The following is a 15,476-nucleotide window of genomic DNA, read 5'->3' on the forward strand; positions in this document are numbered from 1 at the left end:
GATGGCGGGACCTGCCAGCAACTGTTTTGACAGTCAGGAACAGTGCCAACTCTGCCTTGGGGAACACAGGCTCCATTTTCATGTCAATCATCCTGCTAAATACAATAAAAATGCCAGTGAAGCATAAAAAAAACATCGTGAAGAATCTAACGTGGGTAAGAAGGCAGGAACTTCTAGGGTGAAGCTAGTTTTGAGAACTGAGCAGACAAAGCCACCTTTGAGCCCTGGGGCACCTATGCAAGCACTTAGGCTTCTTTGTCTAAGGCTCCATGGAAGAAGGCAATGCTGAGCAGGCCAAAACCCTGGGTCTACCCAGGTAAAGTGTCCCGCAGAAAGACTCTACTTCAGGGTAGATATAAGCCAGCTCCTGGAAGGGAAGCTGCCAGACAGGGAGAAAGAAGAGTGACTAATGGGGATGACTTACAAAGTAACCAGAGTCAGCCTTGAACAATCCTTATTATTTGAGAAACATTTTAAGCTCACTCTGCAATGCCCTGTATGTGGCAAGGCACCCAAGTACCCAAAAGAGGCAAATCCAGGCCCTCTGTGGGGGAGTGTATCTCAGTCTAGATGCCATGCAGTCTCACCATAAGGAGAGTCAGAGGAAGCAATTCTCCACCCAGAAGCAGAAGGTATTATTTATTGCAATAATCTGATACAGATCACAATTCAGTTATAAAAAAAACTCCGATAATTTAAAAAAAAAAGCAGAGAGATTTAACAACAAAAAAAATATAGCTGAAAAGAGAATCTTAAAATAGAAAATTAGAGGCTGGAGAGATGGCTCAGCAGTTACGAATACTGGCTGCTCTTCCAAAGGACCTGGGTTCAATTCTCTGACTCCACATAGCAGCTCACAACTATGTGAGTAAAGCCAGTAACAAAGGATCTGACTCCCTCACAAAGATACACATGCAAAACACCAATGCACATAAAATAAAAATAAACCCTCAAAAAGTAGAAAATTAGTGGGTGGAACACGTGTTCTAAAATCAAAAGGGTGGAATGCAAAGGATCAATCAAGAGACATAAGCCAGAGTAGGAAACAACAATACATGTTCACCTAGCCTACCAAAAGGAGGGAACATAAACAGAGGCAATATTTAAAGGATAAGGGCTACAATTTTTCTAGAACCAATGCACTGTATCAACCTATAGATTTAGAAAGTCAAGTAAATAACAAGCAGGGGTGGGTGTATCAATTCAAACCCATACAGTTAACACTGACAAACATCACAGGAAAATAAAAAATAGAAGAAGAGAAAAAAAGTCAGAGAAGAATGTTAAGCCAGCCAGAGAGAAAATGTCATATTACCTTCAAAGACCTTAGGCAGACTTACAGCTGACTTCACAAAAGCAACAATGGAAGCCAGAGGACAGTAGAATGACATCTTCAACATGCTGGGAGGAAAAAACTGTTAAGTAAAAACGATTTAAGGGACGAGAACAAAGCAGGCAAGTGTGAACAGTCTGTTACCAGTCGGCCTCACTGAATCAAACCAGGAGGGACACACTGTAAGTAGAAGTAGCATAACCACAGTGGAAGGGCTGAGATCAAACACAAAAATAAACAAAAGAAACACAAGGAAAACAGTTTGTTATGTGGATAAATCTAAATGGATACTGATGTTAAAAAGTAACATGTTAGCCAGGCATGGTAGTACACCCTTTTAATGTTAGCACTCAGGAAGCAGAGGTAGGCAGATCTCTGAGAGTTTGAGGCCATCATGGTCTACAGAGTGAGTTCCAGGACAACCAGGGCTACACAGAGAAACCGTGTCTTGAAAAACCAAAACCAAAGAAACAAACAAAAAAAAGCTACATGTTTGGGGGTAGGGGTAAAAAAAAAATACTAGAATATCCAACAATGGCACATAACCGTGTGTGCACATGCACGCCCACGTGGGGGAGAGCACACAGCTAGAGAAGTGAAACGCTGAGTCCTGTACTAGTCAAGAAAGAAGGTTAGAAAATGACGTCAGATTAAGTCTGTGAAGTTCACACACACTGTCTGTAATTTCTAGAACAACTGATTAAAGTACAGGTGCAGAAAGCATAGCTCCCAAATGAAGAGGAAAACAGCTAAAAAAGGAAACCAATCCAAAGCGAAGGTAAGAAAAGAAAAACCAAAAATAAACATGAAAACGACACCCCCAAAATGTAGCTGTCATTAAGAAATCCACGACACTGTCTAGTCTAAGATCTGGAGACATCATTTTAGCACCATCTGAAACGACCCTTAAAAATCAGTCTTACATAACAGCCCAAACTCCCTTCAGCTTTCCATTCACTCAGTAAAGATCAAGCACCCACTATATTCCAGGCCCTGTGTAGGCACAAAATGTAAAACAGATATGGTTCTTGTTTTTAGTAGAAGAAAATGGACAGAAGGAGCAGCATTAAAAATTGTTATCATGGCTATGGCACGTGATATGACTTTCTGCCTCCTACATCCTAACATAATTACTTCTATACTCAAAGAGAAGGGAGTCAGGCCTTTGCTAAGGAAACCAAATAAAATGGTGTATCAGATACCTACCAGATATTACTGTATTTAGTCTGTTCCGCAGTCAGGAGTCTGTCTTGAAAGCTGGTCACTAATTCTGGAGCAGTCCACCTCAGAGGAAAAATTTTTTTGTCATCCGTCTCAATGTAATCCTCCTGCATAATCACAAGCACAATGTTCAGAGGAATTCCATGCACATGTCCTTGGCATGTACATGCTCACAAACATACATGCCCATATGAAATAAGTACAAAGTTGAGGCATTTTTAAAATTTTTTTATATCAGTCAAACTGAATCAATCACACTGAAATGCAAATGTTTTTAAACGGAGTCTTTCGAAAGCTGTCATAAAACCTTGTCACAAAGCCACTAACTAAGAAAAAACCGAGGTCAATGGTACCATTCAAAGGCCTGGGATAGACCATGCTGTCATGAAGACTGACTCTCACCCATTCTCCAAGCATGAGTAGCATTTTTCAACTTAGTGTCCATGGCTGACACTAAGCAGGTTAAGAGAATGGAGGCAGAGCTTTGCTTACCTTGTATCTGCTGAATCCTATTCCATAGTCGCCCACTTTGACATTTAAGTCGGAGGTGAGAAAACAATTCCGTAGGGCCAGATCACTGCAAACGGAAGGAGCAAGGCCAGCGTAAGAACAAACAGGATCTGCAGCCTGGATCTCACCTCACAGAACTGCCGCAGGTTAGAGGCTTCCTTTAGAAACCAGCGTGTCTTCAGCTCTCTGCTTAGTAACTGGTGTCCTGATTCTTTTCATAGTTTAAGTTAAATAGCACATTCCTAACTGCATTTTAGACACATAACTAAGATCACTGGTTAAGTATGAGCATACCTACATCAGTGGCCTGGATCACAGTACTTAGACACATAACTAAGATCACTGGTTAAGTATGAGCATACCTACATCAGTGGCCTGGATCACAGTACTTAGACACATAACTAAGATCACTGGTTAAGTATGAGCACACCTACATCAGTGGCCTGGATCACAGTACTTAAAGAGTAACTCAGAAAGAACTTCAGAATACTGAAATTGCCTGAATTTTCTTTACAATCTGAGGGTAGAAACAGTCTCTTAATCTGTTAATAAAAGTGCAACTCCAAAGGTTTAAAAGCCACTCTGTGCCCCCACCCCATGTGCCCTCACTTTTCAAAGTTACGTAGGTGCTGGCGCTGGGCCCTCTCCAAGAGCTCTGTCTCTTCCCTCTACCTTCCTGAGGGGAAGAGAAGAGTACACAAGCACGCTATACAATTTACAGACAGTGTTCACTCGAATAACAAGTTCATTTTTATAAAACTGGTACTTTGAAGGGTGGGAAGATGGCTCAGTACCTAATATGCTTGTCTTGCAATCCTAAGGATTTGTGTTTAGTCTCTGAGCCCACATGAAAAGGCTGGACATGGTAAAGTACACTTGCAAACCCAGAGCTGGGGAGGCAGAGACAGGAGGCCAGTCTAGCCTACTTAACAAGTTCCAGGCCAGCAAGAGACACTGTCTCAAAGAAAATGGACAAGAAAAACAACATAGGAGATTGATTGTCTTCTAGCCTGTACACACATATCAAACAGAAGGCATACTTCAATAAGTAAAAAACTTTCCCTTCTTTTTTGTTGTTTCTGATTTTCAAAAAACTTTAAAATATTTTATTTATATTATTATTTTTTAAATTATGCATATGAGTGTCTATCTGTGTGTGGGTTAGTGCACGAGTTTAGATGCTCAGGTCAGAAGTGGGTGTCTGATCCCCTAGAGCTGGAGTTACAGGTGGTTGTGAGCTGCCCAATGCGGCTACAATGCTCTCGCTACCCAGGTGTTTCTCTAAGACCTTCTTTGCCCTAAGTGACTCAGTTTTCTCATTTAGTAACTGGAGGACAAAACAGTACCTACTAGTGAGCAGACGCTGGAAGTAACGTTGCTAGCAAGTGAAGTGTTTCACACTCTCACCATCAACAGCTACAAGGGGCAGCAGTGGGTAGTAGCAACACTGGCCCTTGCATTGTTGGGTCTCAAAGGACACTCTTAGTGTAATGCTGATTTGGTTGCACTAAGTGGCTCTGTATGCTGCTTATGTGTGGTGATTTGCATGACGCTCTATCGCAAAGCCTTCCAGCTATTGGTAAAACCTTGGACACTTTCTGACTTCACTATCGTTAACAAAATAGAAACCTACAATCTTATTTTCTTTTTAATTTGGTTTATTGTGTGTACAGAAACGGGATTACAGAAGTACAATAAAAATGTGCACAGAATGTTTTTAAATGTCAGGACTGCTATCTAGATTCAAGGTAATGATGTAATCGGCCTAAAATGCTAACACTAAGTAGTCTCTGCACTATTAATGTGCAAAGATATGGAACAGAAAAAACACAAGGTGCTAGTGTGCAACCTGACGTCAAGACTGCTCAGGTCAGGAAACACAAATGCAGCCAGAATTCTCCTTCAAGCTGAAAAACAGGTCTGGTGGCGAGGCTGCCCAAGCTTCAGCCCTGCCTGGCTCTCAGAAGGCACTGGCTGGTCATTCCATTTGGCAGCAGTCCCAAGGGTTCTAAGTCACATTTTATCACCATTTGTTTTTAACCTGGGTAGCTACACATCACAGTCTGCCCACCTGTAGAAGGATTCTCTAGTGCAGATAGCTTAAGATGACCAAGGCCAGCTTCAAATTAACCCATAGCAAGTTTCTATCTATAGGCAGCAGAGTGACCAAGCTCCTGACAGAGAGAGTGAGACAGGAGCCAGTCACCTGAAAGTCACTGAATACTCTTCCGGGAGTTTTGCTTCTGCTATCTTATTCAATCTTGGTAACTGTGTTTCTGGGTAAAACAGATTTCTACAGAAGAAATACACTCAGAGGGGACAAATAAAGCTGAGGAGAGAAGAATTAACCACCCCAGCCCTAGCTGACCCTCTCTGTCCCCCTGACTACCTGACTGCAGCAGCCACAAACATTGAGGCTCTGAAGGGCCATGTCCATCACGCTGCGGAACTCAGATAGGCCGCATTCTATCAAGAAACGTGGGGGAGGGGGTAGGGCACAAGCTTTCCTAGAGTGTTAAAGATCTTTTTTCCTGCTTATTAGGTCCATCCTTGCTGGCTGAGCAATACCACATTACTAAGTACCTACTGCATAACAGCCACCCATTGGGCTCTGGGAATGCAGAATTCTTCTACTGTGAAATTCTGACTAGACAGAGGACAGTGCCTACAGCCTCTCTACAACTGCTGGCAGGACTTTTGGGGACTGGTGATGGGATGGGAGAAGAACTCCTGGGTGGCTTTTTCCTTGGGCTTGTCCAACATCAAGGCTGAGCTGGACAGCCAGGACTCTAGTGGATCTCTACAGACTCTAGCTAAGTCTCACATTGTACACCACTACAAAAACTAGATGGAATACTCAAATAAGCAGTTTCTGGCTACTTGACACCAACTTTTCCAGGGCTCTGACCCTGAAGGAGTATGAGAGCAGAGATAAGTACTAGGGGCCATAATGCCCACCCAGTTCAGGGTCTAAGCCCAGGGAATAAAACTTCCTAGTCTCCAGAATGGAGGCCAAACCTCATCATACAGGGAAAGAAGGATGCTTTGGCAATGTCTATCTAACACCCAGGTTAGGTTGGGGGCATGGCTCAGTTATAAGGTCCCTACCTAGAGTACCTCAGTGGTCGCTAGAGAAACAGCTCAGTGGCATATAGGAGGAACCAAATCCCATCCTCAGCACCAACAAAATGCAAAATGAGCCAAATCTTAACAAAACTAAAAATGTTACCTAAAACCAAGGCCAACCCGAGTTTTCAAGGAACTATCTATCCCTAGGGAAGACTTTGATGGTTCTCACCACCAAATGTGTGCTAGAATCACTTGGGGGGGGGGGGAGCATTTTCCTTCTGGCCTGTTCCCTCAGGTGCCGGTACCTAACCTGCACCATAACCAGCACTTGTGCTAAAGCGCGGTGTCACCAGGATTAACTGTCACGAGACAGCCTTCCCAGAGCCAGGTCTAGACTAGAAGGCACATTGGATCAGGATCAAAGAAAGCTGGTATATTTTCTGTGTGCACATTTGTAATCAGTGGCCCAAGTGCTAGTTAAGAAGGGAACTTGCACTTTACACTTGGAATGCTAATTTTCGCAGGGGGCCTGTCCTGGACCAGCCTAGAAAGATGTAGCATTTGGTGCTGTATATACTCCAAGTGATTTTCTACAGAGAGCTGTTAACTTGTAAGACACAAGCATACCATGCCTCGATTTACTGAGTCTCATGTGGTCTAGAAAGGCCTCAAATTTTCTAAGTAGCTTTCTCTGCCTCCACCTCCCAAACCTCAGAATCCCAGACATGCATATCCATACCTAGTTTACTTGGGGTTTGGGATAAATCCAAGGTCTGGAGTGTACCAGGTCAGTGTTGTACCAACTGAGCTACACAAACATGCCCCATTAACTGGGCAGTAAGGGTGCTGGGCTCCTTCCGTACCTCCTAAAGTATAAAGTTTGTTTTGTTTTGTTTTTAAAGTCTTCCTCTGTTCCCTCTACCCTTCCAGGTGGTACAGATTAACAAACTGGAAGGTACAGCCTTTCTACAAAGTGTGTACACCAAAACAAATACACAAAGAAGAGTATACACTGTTATGACTACTAAATTGAACTTTCATACTTATGATATCATAGCACAGACATTCTTCCTGTAAACCAGCCTAGTCATCCTCAGCCATTACTATAACATTCAACAGTACAGTTGGAGCTTACACTAGCTCCCTTGCGACTGTCTGACTCTCCCATTTGCCAACACTTCAAGTAAAACTGGGATAATTATTTTGTTTGTCTGTTTGAGGCAGGGTCTCATTATATAGCCCAGGCTAGCCTTGAACTTGTAATTCTCTTGCCTTGGTCTACTGACCACTGGGTACATTATGCTTTTTGTTTTTCTTTTAAAGAATCTTTTTAGCTGGTGTGGTGGTGTACATCTTTAATCAGCTCGCAAGGCAGATGATCTGTGTGAGTTCCAGGTCACCCAGGACTACACAATGAGACCCTGTCTTAAAAAAGGGAAGGGAGAGAAAGAAGAAAAAGCAAAACACACACACACACACACACACCAAAAACAACAACAACAACAACAACAAAAAACCCAACAACCAAAAAACTAGACCGGTCCAGAAAAAGCTCTCTGGTTTGCTATTATCTCCTGGGTGGATGTTCCTGTTGCTTAATAAGTCAGCTACTTAGCCAGCATGAGCACATACACTGCCCACCAAAGTAACCCGATAGTGCCCTGCTGCTCAGGAGACCTTGAAAGTGGAGAGCATGGGACCCTAGGTCCTGGGTCACCCGTGGGAAGGCAACAGCAGCATGTGCTGTTCACACGGCCTTCAGCAATGCTGTGTATGCCACCTCTGAAACGCAGGTTGTCTGAGACCCTGAGATAAGGTTCTTTTTTAAACATTATGTAAAAACAAATTTTAACTAGGGTGATTTACTAGATCATTTTCCAACATAAGGACAACTTCGGGTTAGACAGGTGGACTGGTCTATTTCAACCAAGTCCTCTGAGTCAACCAATATTCTAAATCTCAGTTTTAAAATAATGCCATATGGAAGGCTACCCACACAAGAAGAATTTATAAAAAACAGAAGTTTGCCCCACATGAGACTATACCAAACAGCCTGTGCGTGTGTGTGTGTGTGTGTGTGTGTGTGTGTGAGCGTGCATGTGTGTGGTGTGTATATAGGCACCCGAGTGTGTAGTTATGCATGCACATGTGTGTGGAGGCCATGGGGGTGACCTCAGGAGCTGTTCCTCAGACAATGTCTTACAATGCCACTCCTCCACGCACATCTGCCTGCCCAGCACTGGGATAACAAGTTTGCAATACCACAGTGGCTTTTGTTTGGTTTGTTTTGGTTTGTTTTGTCAAGATAGAGTTTCTCTATGTAATTCTAACAGTCCGGGCTGTCCTGGAACTCACTCTGAAGATTAGGCTGGCCTTGAACTCAGACCCACCTGCATCTGCCTCTGGAGTGCTAGAATTAAAGGTGCAAGTCACCACTGCCCAGCTCACACTCGCTTTTTTAAAAAAAAGAAAAAAAATAATAAAAATACGGACTGGGACTGGAAAGGTGGGTCAGTGGATAAAAAGTACTTGCTGCTGTTGCAAAGGAACTGGGTTTCTTTTCAGCATTGATATGGTGGCTCACAACTGTCTGTAACTGTAGTTCCAGGGACCTAATGCCCTCTCTGAACTCTGAAGCCAATGCACGTGTGTGGTATGCTTACATACACACAGGTAAACACTCATACACATTACAAAAAATAAAAAATAAAAAGACAGATAAATCTTTTGGACAATAAATTAAAGAAATAAAAACTACAAGTCAAACTTGGTCCTGTGAGCTCTTTACCAACCAAGCTACGTATCACTTATCTAGTCCAAAGCAGTTACTTTAAAAAGCAGAATTTAACAGCTGTCAATGGTTCCAGGGCTCTTCTGTACCTTGGGCCTTTGTTCTTGAATATCATCCAAATCGTATGATTTATCTTTATTTGTTTTCAAGTCTCTTAAGACTTTTCTTTGAGGAGGCATGGGAAAACACTACTGGCTATGACAGCTTTGTCATCTTTAAGAACATGGTGGTGAGCTGGGTGGTGGTGGCACATGCCTTTAATTCCAGCACTCGGGAGGCAGAAGCAGGCGGATCTCTTTGAGTTTGAGGCCAGCCTGGTCTACAAGAGCTAGTTCCAGGACAGGCTCCAAAGCTACAGCAAAACCCTATCTTGAAAAACCAACACCCCCCAAAAAACAAACAAACAAACAAACACAAACCCACCATGGTGGTGCACAGGTTTAAAGCACACTTTCTAGCCATCTCTGAGAACTTCGTGTTGTGGATTTTGATGGGATATGTTAAAACTTCACGTTCTAATTATGTTTGTGTGTGTCTATGTGTGTGAAGCTGCCATCGAGGCCAGAAGAGGGCACTGGATTCTCTGAAGGTAATGGTACAGGTACTGATGAGCTGCCCACGATGGGCGCTGGGTACTGAGTTAGCCAACGAGCCTTCTCTCTACTCTCACCTAGCATAATTTTGAAATATTCTATCAAAATAATTTGTTTATCACTGCAAGTCAATCAAGAAACAGATGTGGAGGAAAAAGGTAATCACTTCCCTTTTCTGTCAATCCTGAAGTAATGGGCATCTAAAAGAAACAACCCTTTAAATGCTCACCATATCCCCCAAATAAAACCAGGTGTTTCTCATAAATGAATAAATAAATAAAAGGAGTTATACTAAAAATAAATTATTCTTAAACTTGTTTTTTATTTAAAAGTTTTAAAAAATATTTTTAATTTTTTGTTGAGACAGGGTTTCTCTTTGTATCTTTGGCTGTCCTAGAACTCACAGAGAACTACCTGCCTCTGCCTCTGCCTCCCCAAGAGCTGGGATTAAAGGCGTGCGCCATCATGCCCAGCAAGATTTACTGTTTATAAAACTGTGTATATGTGTGTGGATCACATGTGTGTGGGTGCCTGCTGGGGACAGAAGAAGAAAGTAACGGAAGAGGAAGGTAACACTGTATCAACAAATACTTGGATGCAAAGATGGCTTGTGGTTATGAGCACTAAGCTAGAGGAATGAAATCAGGATCTCAATCCCAGCCCCACTCACCCCTGTAGCCCAGCTTTGAAAGGAGGTGGACACAGGAGAGTCACTGGGGACTGTGGGCTTTCAGCCTGGCTGAGAAAATGCCAGCTAGGAAGAACTCCTACCTCAAAGGTACTCTCACTCAAAATGGAGAGTGATCAAGAAGGAATCTGACCCCCTCCTTCTGGCAGGGGTTATTGACTCTACATACACACAAATAAAGAAATAAATCTATTTTGAAAAGTTGGAACTCAAAAGCCTAAAGGCAAAAGGGGAATAAAAGCAGGACCAGTCACCTGTGCTGGGACAAAAGGAAGCCTATGGTGTACAAACAGGAAGAGGCCTCTTCAGACCTAATTCTGACACTTTTAAGCCAGCCTGTTCACCAGTCAGAAACCAAAGCCACCACCTAGTGCAAAGTGGTACTGCTAACCTATAGCGAGTGCTTCCTCAGGACTGTGAACAGACACATAAGGAGATCTCGTGGGTATAACCAGAAGCCTAAAGCAGTCAGAGGTCAGGAGGGAGCCAGGTACACTCACTTCCTACCCTGATGCTTGCAGACTTCTCATCCTGCTTATTTTCTAGGATCAAACCACATTCATGCTATTCCCTGGTGTTGGTTTAAGTGAAGTCCAATTCTGCCTTTATTTACCAATACTTCTTTAAGCAGAGAGCTCACGCTACAACCTCATCTCTTTGGTTTCTTCCTTCCTTCCTCCATTCTTGCCTTTATTTTTTGTTTTGGTGTTTTTGAGATAGAGTCTCATGTATCCCAGGTTGGTCTCAAACTCACTATGTAGTTGAGGATGTCCTTGAATTTCTTTTTGATGCTCCTGCCTTCTGAGTGTTGGGATTATATATGTGCATTACTATGCCCAGGTTATCATGTTCACTTTTAGGAATGTTAGCAGTCTACCAACTAAGCTGCATCCCATCCCCAGTCCCTCTTCCCAAACCTCACAACCTCTTCAGATAGCTGTAAGAACAGCAATGTGAAGAGTGTGCCTGTGCCTAGGCAGACCTACCTGTGCAGGAAGTGCAGCTTGTGCATGGCTGCCAACCCTGCAGCAATCTCACACGCCATCCTCTGCAGCAGCATGGTTTGTGAATCACCCCGCACATGCTCTTGCTCATTGCGCAGGTAAGCCTTCAGGTCGCCCTGCGAAAACCAGTCCACATGAGTGACAAGTATAGCACCTAGACAAGCACTGTAGTTGACCTGAACTATTAGGATGACTTAATAAATGACTTAAAGGTAATTCCAACCAGCCCAAAATATATGTTATTTTGCTTTAAGAATCATTTTCATTAGTTATTATACAAACACATACAGGACAAAATAGTAAATGAAATATAGTTGTATAATGTATAGTTGTATAATGCACAATTAAATTAAGTGTAGTGAAGATACCTAGGAACTGTCAGGTTACAAAGAGATGATGTGGAGGGGTAAAGAAAGTGTGCTTCACACCACCTAACTTTCATTTCCAGGATACACGTGGTTGGTAAGTGCTTTATCACAAGGTTCCACGGCCACCATTTATGCTTGAGTGAGCCATGGAGTAGAGACTGAAAAAGGAAAAAGAGGTGGAAGAGGTGAAAGTCACTGAGCGCTAGCAACAATCAGGTCTCGCCCAGCTTCCTTCCCCAGAGACCAACACGGGAAAGAACATTCCAGCCACTTGCAGACACTCACCAGTTCAATTCAATAAGCCTAGGGAGAGGATGGCAGCCTAGGCAGGAACAAACCCTAGCCAGACATACTGGCATTCAATCCCCAGCTACTCCCATGAGTGCTCTGGACTACCTGTTTAAGGGGCGCATGTGTGAGGAAATAACACATTATATTCTCCTTATGCAAGAACAGACAGCTATTGAAGTGATCTAATCCAAGCGAAAGCTTTCTGGGGAGAGAAAAATGTATACATCCATGGTCAAGAGTGTACACATATTTGGAGGACAGAGGTCAATCCTGGCACATTCCTCCATTGCTCCCTACCTCAGTTTTGAGGCGGTGTCTCCTACTGGTCTGGAGCTGGCTTACCAGGCCTGACTGGCTGGCTGGCTAGTTCCAGGGATTCTCCTGTCTTTCTCTCCAGGACTGAGACTACAAACACAGACACCACTGTCCCTGGCTTTTCTTACTTGGGTTTTGGTAATTGAAACCAGGTATTCATATTTATATGGTAAGCATTTCACCGACTGCACCATCTCCCCAACCCCCAAACTGAAGACTTTTATGATCTGCTAGTAAAGTAGAAAACAACTCAAGAACTTTCAGTTTTCTTTAAATCCGAATCAAGAAAAGACTCAGAAGTTCTCCTTGGCCAACTTTCGTGTAACTTATTGAAGACGCGAATTTGTCAGACTCCACCCAAGATAAAATCTTCAAACTTAATATTCCTCCACAGACAACTGTCCATGTTTAATTCTTGGTACACAATAACGCAGCGTCTAGGTCCCACCCAGGACCTGCATTTGTTTCTATTCCTAGTGTTAGTGATCTACAGCAGGAGGCTTTATAATTGTTACCCATGGTGCATACTTTAAACTTCAGGCATTCTGCAGATACAGAACTGCTGCTTAGGAGAGTTAAGAAATTTGCTCAAGATGATGCCTGTCTCTCATACTTGAAAGGAAGAAGCAAGAGGATGAGGAATTGAAGGTCACTCTTGGTTATAAAATGACTTAAAGCCAGCCTGGAATACATGAAACCCTGTCGAAGGAAAGAAAAAAGGAAGGAAGGATAGAAGGGAGAGAAAAAAAATTGTTCTAATAAAATGTGCTTACATTTTTTAGTTTACTATCTAGCCAAGAAAATTCTAGTCAGCTAACAAGTAAATTAAACCAATACGCAGATGAAATCAATTTATTCTACAAGAATAAATGTGAGATAACTTAAGGTCCATCACACACACCTGTGGAATTCCAAATCTCACCCACAGGGCACAACAGCTTTACAAGGAAACAGCGTCCTTCTCCAGTACACATGTACACTCAGTCACCACCATCACCGTGTACTTCCAACCATCCAATATTAGCACGCACACCCAAGCACCCAGAACCACATTTACCCTCAGTCACCCAGCACCACCACGCACACCCAAGCACTCAACCAGATCACCAATATCATGCACAGGCAGCACCACTGATCACCATCAGCACTGCCAAGCACACTCATACCCAGCCAAGCCCACTCATACCCTGCCATGCACACTCATACCCACTCACGGCATTAGGGCCTTTGAGTTTCTTTCCAAACACAGAAAACTTTTTCCCTTTGTTCCTGCTAGAATTCCTCACCCCAATACAAACAGCTCTTCATAAAGGCTAGGCTCTTTCCAGCTGTGCGAATTGGGGGCATGATGAAAGATTTGAATATCAAACTAATTCTGAGAAGTTCTAGCAGGAAACTCCAGGACTATAGGCAAATGGGCTTTCCCTAAGGCAGCCCCTGTAAAAACAAAACACAGAAATAGCATTTAAATGCACTGAAGCTTCCAATCAAATGGCTTTTTTTTTTTCTTAGCCTCATTGCTGCAGCATACCCAAATAAAGAAAAACCTACTGGCCAGGCAGTAGTGATGCATGCCTTTAATCCCAGCACTCAGAAGTTCAAGACCAGCCTAGTCTACAGATCAAGTTCCAGGATAGTCAGGATTACACAGAGAAACCCTGTTTTTTTGGGGGGGAGGGTAGAGGGGGAAGTGGGAAGAGAGACGAAAAACCTACTTTCTCATAATTATGCTCCGTCTTGCCAATTTGCAAAGCAAACAGCAGCTCTTGGTCAAAGCTCACAATTGACTGTGGCTGTGAACCGGAGTTGTTTCTCAAGATCACCTGAAGTATGTTCACTACCACTCCTATTCTTAAATTGCCTTTTCCAAGTGACAACCCCGAGTGACTCTCAAGATCCCTAAGGGGCCCAGCCACACTCCTGAGGAAGACGTGTGCTGTGTGTGCAGGGCTCCCAGTTAGGTCTATGGTCCGGAAGTACTCTGGAACTCTCCTGATACCACAGTTTAAAACAACGAACAACTGGAGGCACATGGTGGACACCTTTTTAGTCTCAGCACTTGGGAGGTAAAGGCAGGATCTCTGTGAATTCAAGGCAGGCCTGGCCTACATAACAAGTCCCAGAATAGCCAGCATTACATAGAAAGAGACCCTGCCTCAAAATCAATCAACCAATCAATCAACAATAGCTTTCAATTACAGTAAAGGAATTTTTACCTCAAGTTCTAAAAAGATTCATTCTATCTAAAACAGACAAACAAATATTTATATATTTAAGGAGGTGCGTGCAGAGACAGAAAGACAGAGAGCAAGACAGAGACATGGGAACTGAACCCAGGGCACTCCATTCCCAGTCCTTTTTTGGCTTTTTATTATGAGGCAATGTTTCACTGTGTTGCCCAGGCTGGACCTGAATTTGTGATCCTCTTGACTCAGACTCCTGAGTAGCTAAGAGTACAGGCCTATGCCCATAAGGCCCAGCTTGTCTTACTTATATTTTAATTGTGCTTACTGAGTATACATGGACAATCGCTACTGTGTATTATTTAAGGAAAAAAAAATTCACCAAGAACCTCAATGTGTTTTTAATTAAATTCCCTTTATTCAGGTTTTAAAATGTAAGGAAACTCAAGAAAGACAATTTACGAACACTAGATGGCAACAGAGAGCTACACCCGGCACTAGGAACAGAAGCACCTTGCAAGGACTTGGAATTCTGAATACTCAAAGGCCCTGGTAAACTCCAACACAAAAGTCCAGTGGCCCCTTATAAGGGGTTTTGGCAGATAACTGAGCACAATGAATTAACTTTTAATAGATTTTAATTTAATGTTAACACAATGTAACAGAAACAGTAAATAGCCTTATAACTGAAACACAAGTCATTTGTATGACTAATAAGTCTAAAGAACTTTGTTTTGAGACAAAATTTCATGTAGCCCAGGCTGGCCTCGAATTCAGGTAGGGATGACCCCGAATTTCTCTTACCTTCTTGACTTAAGTGTGCCCCAGCATGACCCTTAATGAAATGGGCGTGCCCCAGCTGAAGCACACGGAGGCCTGTATCTGGATGCCATTCTAACATCACCTGCCTCTTCGTTGTGGCCCTCGACACCATCTCCTGAGGAGTCTCCTTCCAGCTCTACTACTCCATCAGCTCTCAGGGAAAAGCAACAAAACCCAAACCTTTCTGGCTCCTCCTTCTTCTTATCCTAGCCAGCTCTTGCTACTTTCCTGTTTCTGCCATCCTTCCTGAATGGACTCCTTCCTTGCATGAGCCTCTCTGCCCCCAAC

General features: G+C 43.1%; 1 protein-coding gene across 3 annotated transcripts in view; it reads right to left on the reverse strand.

Moving 5' to 3' along the window:
- The window catches only part of Lmtk2 (lemur tail kinase 2), an 87,260-nt gene that overhangs the window by 19,812 nt on the left and 51,972 nt on the right, over window positions 1-15,476 (reverse strand). For all 3 annotated transcript variants that reach the window (XM_087903301.1, XM_087903302.1, XM_085683870.2), the window contains exons 7-9: window positions 11,192-11,325; window positions 3,047-3,131; window positions 2,540-2,661 (exon numbers count right to left, since the gene is read on the reverse strand). In XM_087903301.1, coding sequence (XP_087759427.1) covers window positions 2,540-2,661; window positions 3,047-3,131; window positions 11,192-11,325 — 341 coding nt within the window. The remainder of the gene's footprint in view (window positions 1-2,539; window positions 2,662-3,046; window positions 3,132-11,191; window positions 11,326-15,476) is intronic.

This window comes from Myodes glareolus, chromosome 2, assembly GCF_982192425.1.
Source record: "Myodes glareolus chromosome 2, mMyoGla1.1, whole genome shotgun sequence".
Taxonomy (NCBI): domain Eukaryota; kingdom Metazoa; phylum Chordata; class Mammalia; order Rodentia; family Cricetidae; genus Myodes; species Myodes glareolus.